This window comes from Etheostoma cragini, chromosome 23 (assembly GCF_013103735.1).
Source record: "Etheostoma cragini isolate CJK2018 chromosome 23, CSU_Ecrag_1.0, whole genome shotgun sequence".
NCBI lineage: Eukaryota > Metazoa > Chordata > Actinopteri > Perciformes > Percidae > Etheostoma > Etheostoma cragini.
The window spans coordinates 1,175,418-1,184,348 of NC_048429.1; the positions used below are offsets into that span (position 1 = coordinate 1,175,418).

At 42.3% G+C, this 8,931-nt stretch overlaps 2 protein-coding genes across 2 annotated transcripts in view; one reads left to right on the forward strand and one right to left on the reverse strand.

Annotated features, from left to right (window-relative positions):
- Positions 1-1,185, forward strand: part of LOC117939065 (plexin-B2-like) — a 97,093-nt gene extending 95,908 nt beyond the window's left edge. Inside the window, exon 37 of the mRNA XM_034864109.1 lies at positions 511-1,185. Coding sequence (XP_034720000.1) covers positions 511-615 — 105 coding nt within the window. The 3' untranslated portion in view covers positions 616-1,185. The remainder of the gene's footprint in view (positions 1-510) is intronic.
- A 615-nt stretch (positions 1,186-1,800) lies between these two features.
- The window catches only part of nup107 (nucleoporin 107), a 31,214-nt gene continuing 24,083 nt past the window's right edge, over positions 1,801-8,931 (reverse strand). The window contains exon 25 of the mRNA XM_034863120.1: positions 1,801-1,818. The gene's annotated coding sequence lies outside the window, so the exon portion shown is untranslated. The remainder of the gene's footprint in view (positions 1,819-8,931) is intronic.

Genomic DNA, 8,931 nt, shown 5'->3' on the forward strand with positions numbered 1-8,931 from the left:
TCCCCTCTCATAGCTCCTCAGAGATCCATCCTCCATCCTAGCTCCCCTTCTCCATCCCCTCTCATAGCTCCTCAGAGATCCATCCTCCATCCTAGCTCCTCTTCTCTATCCTCGCTCCTCTGGGCCGGAATAAGAGCTTTGAGATGTCAATTTAAGGAAGTGAGATTCAGCCACTGAGAAACAGTGAACACTAGTTGAAATTTGAGATACAACAATATTACCAAGAAAATATAGAAGTTTGTCTGACATCTGCTTGTTTTCATTTTTGTCAGTTTGAGTCTTTTGTGTGATCGTCTCCTTCAGATCCTCCAGTCAGTTCATGTCGAGATGTTCTTTCTCAGTTCATGCCAGCTTTTATTTAACAATTTAGCAAATAACACACTCTAAAATGACAAATAATTAACTAAAAAAAGAAGCCAAATAAACTGTAGACTGATGATTTTTTCCTTATGAGACACTTTAAATGTTAGGGGAAATGTTGAGGTTTCACGTTTTGTGTTTCTTCTTCAGATCATCCAGTCTCTGGACGAGGACCCAGCGGCCCAGAACAAACAGCTGACCCTCCGCCTGCAACAGATCGCTGCCGCCCTGGAGAACAAGGTCACTGACCTTTGACCTGTGACGTCATGGAGGGGGTCAGGGGGCGGAGCTAACGGCTACTAAAACACACAATGTTTTCCATATAAGGACTCAAAGGAGGACGAGCTCACAGACTCTACCGAATGTTTGACCGTGTAAGGACCAAAGTGGGAGGGTCTAGTGGAGCGACAGGAAGCTGTTGACCATATAAGGACTGAAGGTGTTGGATTGGGGGCTGGGGGGGTGGGTGGGTTATGGTAGTCCAGGGGGGGCAAGGAATGCAAGTTTTGGACAAATTAAGTGTAAAAATATACCAAGAGTTGCTGGTATCTACCACGGTTGTATGGTGTACTTCCACTTGGCATCCCCAAACAAATACCTAAGGAGGGATGCCAAATGGCGACCGTAGTATGGCTGCAGATAGGAGCTCGGTGAAATCAAAGGGTTATTTTTTACAATGGTTACTTTGGCGTTTGGTGTGTGATGTGTGATTCTCGGACATAGCTGTCTCTGTGTTTGGCTTCTGTACACCATTCATTTTAATTTGATTATATAAGGATTGAAGAAAAACAAATCGCCACACAAGGAATGAAGGTTTTGGATAATAAGAAGATAAGTTAGGTAACGAGGCAATACCAAGTATTCTCTTTTCTGGAAGTTGGGATTGGAGGTACAGCTGCTCCAGAACACTTTGGGACCACTTTTTCCTGATCCTACTCTAGCAAAGTCTATGAACTGTGGATTTGAGGGTGATTTGCCTCCATTTGCCTGATCTGAGGTCATTTTTTTTAATTTTTTTTATTTTACCTTCTAGCAAGCAGAAATATAAAATAATCGACCAATGACAACCCACTACGGTACACACCTCTGGCCAATCGGGGGTCTTGGTTTGTCTTGATGGCGTACTCAATGAGAGTGAATTCAGGGTACGAAGTCCAAAAATGGAATCGCCTTTTTTCTTATATATCATGGCCAAATGTTGCTTTTCATATCAGATTATGTGTTTCTACGCTGATGACACTGTCCTGGCGACTCGAATCCCAGATGAATAATCTCAGTTTTCCTTCATTCATGTTTAGTTTTAGGATTATTTTGACCTCCATATGCCGGCTTTAAGCAGAGGCTTCGCATTTCCATAATCACCACGAAAACCATCTTTTTTAATGGACTTGATACAGTGCCACTTGTAAAGTGTTATTCAGGGTGGTCCATGATGTAATATCCTGTGTGTGTGTGTGTGTGTGTGTGTGTGTGTGTGTGTGTGTGTGCGTGCATGTGTGTGTGAGTGTGTGTGTTCAGTTGTGATCTCGACACCGTTGCCACTTTGTCGCTGAGCACCAGCTTGTTTTTACTTTCTGTGAAAAATCATGACTGCTTAATCATGGAGTCTACACCGCTAAACACTTTAATTGATAAGTGTGATTTGTTTTTGTTTTTTTATAATCTGTGTAATTTTATCTTTGTTTGCAATACTCCATTTATATAATGCTGCGTTTTTGTTTCTGCACCCACATGAGAGGAAATGACTCGAGTGTCTTCTGAAGACGGAGTACCCACGGAGAGCACCTTTAATAATCTGACATTAAGTTGGTAAAGCATTAAAATGTATTAGAGCCAGTTGTCATAAGGGTTGTTCCTCCTGCTTTGCCAGTGTTTTTTCAGCTGCGAGATGAGTAGAAATATACGTCTAAGGTACAATAATTTAAAACACAGTTAAAAACAATTAAGTGTCCTCCACCTTTTTCTGGGGAAAGATTTTAAAATGCATAAACAAATCAGACAATAAAGTACACATCAAATGAAATGCATACCTTAAAAGACCAATGAGTAAGCTTTTTTTTCTTTAAAGCGCCCATATTCGGCACATTTTCAGGTTCATATTTGTATTTTGAGGTTGTACCACAATAGATTTACATGGTTTTATTTTCAAAAAAACACTACACAGCACACACACACACACACACACACACACACAATGTACAGATCCTGTTTCCGCCCTGTGTGTTTAGGTCTCTGTTTTAGCTCCAGAGTGAGACATCTCACTTCTATCCTATCTTTGTTGGGAGCTGCACATGCTCAGTAGCTCGGTAAGATCCCATCAGCTGATAACTCTTTCTCCAGCTTTGGTCAGTCCAAGGCAGGACCAGGTGGGAGACTTCTTCTAGACCAGGGACACTTGTGGAATACCTGCACAACAGGGACAGGAAGTAGAACAGGGACAGGAAGTAGTTCTTTTGGAGATTATGGTCAACTAGTGGCTGTTGTAGCAGTGTTTTGCCATTGAGAACGAGCTAGCATGCTAGCGCTAGTATGCTACACCTTGTCTCTAGTGACGTAGAAAAACAGAGACTGAAGACAGAGGACATTCAGAAACCAGATCTCACTCAAAACACCATGGATAGTTTTTTTTCCAAGTGTGTATGCGTATGGACGCACCAGAGACACAAAATAACCCCCCAAATCCCAGAAAAAGTGACTTTTTTTTTTTTCTAATATGGGCACTTTAATAACTGAGTTGTTTTTCATGTAACATCACGCCATATTAAAAAGCAAGTCACGTTTGTTTTTTTGTTTGTTGTGATTTGATTTTAACGTGTGAAAAAAATCTACATCACACACATGGAAAAACATCCTACTATGCGCATAGTAGGCCTTTTTTGTTTTTTTTTAAGGCCTTTGACATCTTCCATATTGTTCAAATATCTATTATGAAAATACCAAGAAACACACACGGCTGTCTCGTTCCCTAGCATCCTTTTATTCTCCGTAGACATGACATTTGTGTGAATAATTGTTATGCAGCAGCTGCCATGTGCCTCCTGATGATTGGCGCCTCTTTATTCTGCCCATTAAATGTGTCATTATGTTCATAATGAGCTTTATTTTTGGCTCGATGAAACATGAACGTTTTGTCAAACTGCGTCTGTGTCAAGGAGTCAGTTTTAGTTTTTAATTTAGAAAGAAGAGTGGGTTAGATTGTGTTTAATTTCAACTGTTAATTAGAGGAAATATGAGCATTTATATTTCCAGACATTGTAAATGAATTGTGCTTATTAGTTTTTAGGAGATCTTCAACATTATTGAAGATCTCATTATTCAAATGCACTTAAACCCAGAGACCCTCCTTAGGTTGAGGTTCAACCCAAAAACCCTACCTAGGTTAGGGTTTAACCCAGATACCCTACCTAGGTTAGGGTTTAACCCAGACATCCAGAAACCGAACCTTAGTTAGGGTTAAACCCAGGAACCATACCTAGGTTAGGGTTAAACCCAGAAACCCTACCTAGGTTGGGGTTAAACCCAGAAACCCTCCCTAGGTTGGGGTTAAACCCAGAAACCCTTCCTAGGTTAGGGTTAAACCCAGAAACCCTACCTAGGTTAGGGTTAAACCCAGAAACCCTCCCTAGGTTGGGGTTAAACCCAGAAACCCTTCCTAGGTTAGGGTTAAACCCAGGAACCCTACCTAGGTTAGGGTTAAACCCAGAAACCCTAACTAGGTTAGGGTTAAACCCAGAAACCCTGCCCAGGTTGGGGTTTCTGGGTTTAACCCAGAGACCCTCCCTAGGTTGGGGTTTAACCCAGAAACCCTAACCTTAACCCTAACCCTCCCTAGGTTGGGGGTTTAAACCCAGAAACCCTGCCTAGGTTGGGGTTGAACCCAGAAACCCTACCTAGTTTATTGTTAAACCCAGGAACCCTACCTAGGTTAGGGTTAGAAACCCTACCTAGGTTAGGGTTAAACCCAGAGACCCTTGCTAGGTTGGGGTTTAACCCAGAGACCCTCCCTAGGTTGGGGTTCCTGGGACCCAGATACCCTCCCTAGGTTGGGGTTCTGGGTTGAACCCAGAGACCCTCCCTAGGTTGGGGTTCCTGGGTTAAACCCAGAGACCCTCCCTAGGTTGGGGTTAAACCCAGAGACCCTCCCAAGGTTGGGGTTAAACCCAGAGACCCTCCCTAGGTTGGGGTTTAAACCCAGAGACCCTCCCTAGTTGGGGTTTAAACCCAGAGACCTTCCCTAGGTTGGGGTTAAACCCAGAAACCCTCCCTAGGTTGGGGTCCAACCCAGAGACCTTCCCTAGGTTGGGGTTTAAACCCAGAGACCCTCCCTAGGTTGGGGTTCCTGGGTTAAACCCAGAGACCCTCCCTAGGTTGGGGTTCCTGGGTTGAACCCAGAGACCCTCCCTAGGTTGGGGTTTAAACCCAGAGACCTTCCCTAGGTTGGGGTTAAACCCAGAGACCCTCCCTAGGTTGGGGTTTAAACCCAGAGACCCTCCCTAGGTTGGGGTTCCGGGGTTAAAGTGCTGTTTAAGTCACCAAAGTGTAAATGAATCCTTTATCTTCTCCTAAGCTACACAATCACCAGGACCACCATAGAATTATCATTTATGAGTTTTATTCGTTGCCTTCTGAGCCCGGACTCTAGTCCTGTATAACCCATGAAGCACTCGAGGTAATTAAAAGATAAAACATGCCGTTTGTAAGTCGGATGATGAACACCGTCGCCTTCTGGGAAACTCTGACTTCTGCGTAGTTAGTTATGATTATTAACTAATTATGATTATTATTAGATAGTTTTTGATTATTAACAAACTGCATCTTTAAATCCTGAAGCCATACGACCTTACTGTAATCTTTGTGTTCACGTCTCAAACTCCTTTAAGAATTTACACAACGTTGGCATTACATAACCTCCACATGTCGCCTGAAATTAACACATCTTAGCTTTTTGGTTAACTTCTTAAAAACTTTCACACTCAGAAGTCCGTTTCTGGAAACCACTTTGGCGCCAAATACCTTCAAGAAACCCTCTTGTGTTGTTTTAGTGTGTGTTACTGCCGAGGCTTGGTCTGTTGTTGGAGTTGTGTGTTTGAGCGTAGCCAGAAATAACAGGATCGAACTATTTAGCATTAAATAATCTGGCGGTATGTACAATATGACTAATTTTTTGGAGGTTTATTTCGGGGCTTCCACCAGCTCCTCAGAGCCACATGTGCTGTTGAGATGTTTAATTCCTTCTCCATGTAGCTCAGTCTCTTCTCACTCTGCAAACATAGTAAATTATGTAGTTATAGTCAAATATAGCATCCATATCCACCAACACCAGCGCGTTTTTGAGTGCCTTAAAGAGAAGATCTGAAAGTCCTTTTGGAGCCAAACGGGGGTCTAGAGGCATTTAAGACATTTCTAGTAGATCAACTGAATGTGTCTGGTTCTTAAAGTTGGTTCTGGAAGATCACAATGACAAACGGGGGCGAGAAGGATTTTAAAGACAGCGAAGGTGCTGCTGGTCCTGGTAAAGGTTTTAAACTTTCTGCTAAGACAAAATAGACATTCTAGTGTTTTGTCAACCAAAAAAACCTTCAATAAATAAGTTTTAACTTCAGTGTCGGGTATATACTGTATATATAGATCAAAATCATACATATATATATTTATACATATTTAGATTTAATCAGTAAAAGATAAATAATTAACCATTTGTGTAACGGATGCTAACGGAGCGGAGGCTAGTTAGCGAGGCATTTCGCTGGCTCTGCAGCAGTTCACGTTGCCGTGCACTTTTTTTTCAATTCATGCGGACGTTTAGTCAATTGTTTATCAAATAAAACACTCACAAATATCCAAATATAGAATCAAAAGAAAATCCCGACTGATGCTTTTCCCCAGCGAGACATTCTGAAACCCGTCTAATCGTCTTTTTGGGGGAAAATGTTGCAAACGTGAAACATTTAATTTAGGAACTATTGACTAGCAGCGTACTGGATTGGGAATCATTGCAGGGTCTCCCCCCCCCCCCCCCCCCCCCCCCAAAAAAATAAATAAAAGTCTTAACCCTTGTGTTGTCTTCCAGTTAACCATGAACTTGTCCTTCCAGGTCAAAATTGCAGATGACCATTTCTTTTATCTTTTTCTGATTTAATTGTCCCTTTTTCCAGCTTTTGGTGGCCATTTAAAACCTGAGCTGGTTTAATAACAGGTTTTACATTTATTCTTGGAATTCATGGTCAACAAAACTTTAAATGTGTCAAATTACACATACACTTTTAGTTTAAAAAAGGCAGAAATTATGAATTATTTTGACTAATAGGATCACGGATGGGTGGATGTCAAAGTTTAGTCAGGATACTGTTCTGAAACCATTAAAAAAAAAGAATCCACATGCTATAAGATGAAATAAAACACCCAAAACATTCACTAAAAGTAATCCTTGATTTTACCTGAAGAATTCAGCCCGTGTGTTGAAGGTTGCACGGGCGATAAGTCGCGGCTTTCTGGCTCACAATTTCAAATGGAAACTTTCTTTCATGTTTTTTTTTTGTCTTTTTCTGCCATTTTGTCACTTTTCTCGACGTTTTTGAAGCTTTTTTTCAACGCTATTCTATCAACACTTGACTTCTGATACTGTCAAATTAAAATAAAACACCCACGATCAATGAAAGTAATGAGCTGATCATTATTTCACCTTTACATAGCGTCGTATGGAACCATCCACGTTCATTTTTGACAATTTAGTTGAAAGAAAACCCGAATTTCTAAAACATTTTTGAAAATGGGTCACAACGGGCCCAACAGGAGGGTAAAAAACAAAAGAAGCTAAGAGACAGATCACATGGGTCTCTACAAGAAGTCAGGGCCAAAAGATCCCCCCCCCCCCGCCCACCCACCCCTAGTGCCTCAGGGTTGTTAGGGGGGACAACGTAGACCTGGTGGGCCACCGGTCTTGCACCCCATGGGGGGGGGGAACCTGCATTGGTGCTGGAGAAGCTCAGATCCTTTGAAAGGTTTTGGTCTAACTAACATCCAGCTGTGTTTTCTGTACATCCCCAAGTAGATTTATTAGTCCACTATTTAAGGATCTGAGGGTTTTAGGGGTGTGAAAGTGAAGCGTGTTGTTTCCTGAGGTTTTGAATGTCAGACGGGGACCGGGACCGCTGGTTCTGATGGTTCTGACCAACATCGTAAGGGATCAACATGTTTATACCATTGTGTAACAGTTTGTACGTCAAATGCAACTTTCCCATTGTTTATTCTTGTGAACATCATTGGAGGAAACCAAATGGTTTTGGATGAACTGGACCGGGTGTAGACTTTAGAAAACACAAACAATACTACCAGGAACCAGGAACCAGGAACCCAACTGATCTTGGAGCCCATGTTGGTGACTGAGGAAGCGGAGACGTGGGGCAGAGAAATGCAGATCTAGAAAGTCCAAATATCCAATAAAAGATGTTTATACGAATGGAAAGTGGTCTTCTCTCAATGCTTTGGTGTCTGTTAGTTTTATGTAGATCCTTTTAGTTTAAAAAATACATTTTATTTTAGCCGGTGTTCATTATTTCTTATCCTGTAAAACTTCCAGAACGTGATTCAAGAGTAATAATAGAAATATTGTCAGCGTTGCGTCATGTTTTCTCAATTGTAAAATAACAGCAGCCTCGCTAAACTCTGTATTTAGGGTACAGGAACTTCACTAAAGTCAATGGAAAGATCACAAATGCATCAATTCTGACCTTAAATCGGTTGGACGAGTCTTCTTAAAGACTAAAAACTGAATTCCTGTCTTCAATATCTCAATCTCAACATGTCAGCAGAGTAGAGGTGAGTGTTTCTGATGACAGCGGCGTTGGTGCTCCGTCCCCCTGAGAGACCAAAGACCTCCAGTGGGTCCATCAGGTCTAACTCTTTATTCTCCGTGCATTAGAAGACGTGTTACCTGGATGTCTGACAGCAGAAACCGGTTCCCCCGACAGACCCAGTGGTACGTCGGGCAGCCTGAGGAGAGGACTCAGCATCCATAGGGGTTTACTCCCAGAGCAGACCCCCCTGTTTATCATTCAGAGGAGCTGGGCTCACACAGAAAACTGCAAAACCCTGGAGTCTAGCTCCCAGCTGGGACCGGGCTAATGGGAAGGACTAACCCTGGTTTAGCTTTTTCTCTAGAGTCCTCCTCCTGATGTGGACTAAGAAGATGTTTCACCAAAACCTCTTGGCAGTTTGGTAAGTATTACAGTTATTTATGTATGTATTTGTACTTCCTGCTTTGTCTTTAAAGGTCCCATGACATGGTGCTGTAGACCTTAGTGGTCCCCTAACACTGTATCTGAAGTCTCTTTATATAGACCTTAGTGGTCCCCTAATACTGGATCTGAAGTCTCTAAGGCCAAATTTTCTGGGTGCGCAAAGCAGAGAAAGGGGTGGTAACCTTTCCCCTTATGACCTCATATGGGTAAGATCCCAGATGGGCCCATCTGGGCTTTCATGTTCTCTCAGAGTAGGATACCCAGGGCTCGGTTTACACCTATCACCATTTCTAGCCCTTGGGGGGCCATAGGAAGGCTGGGGGGACGCATA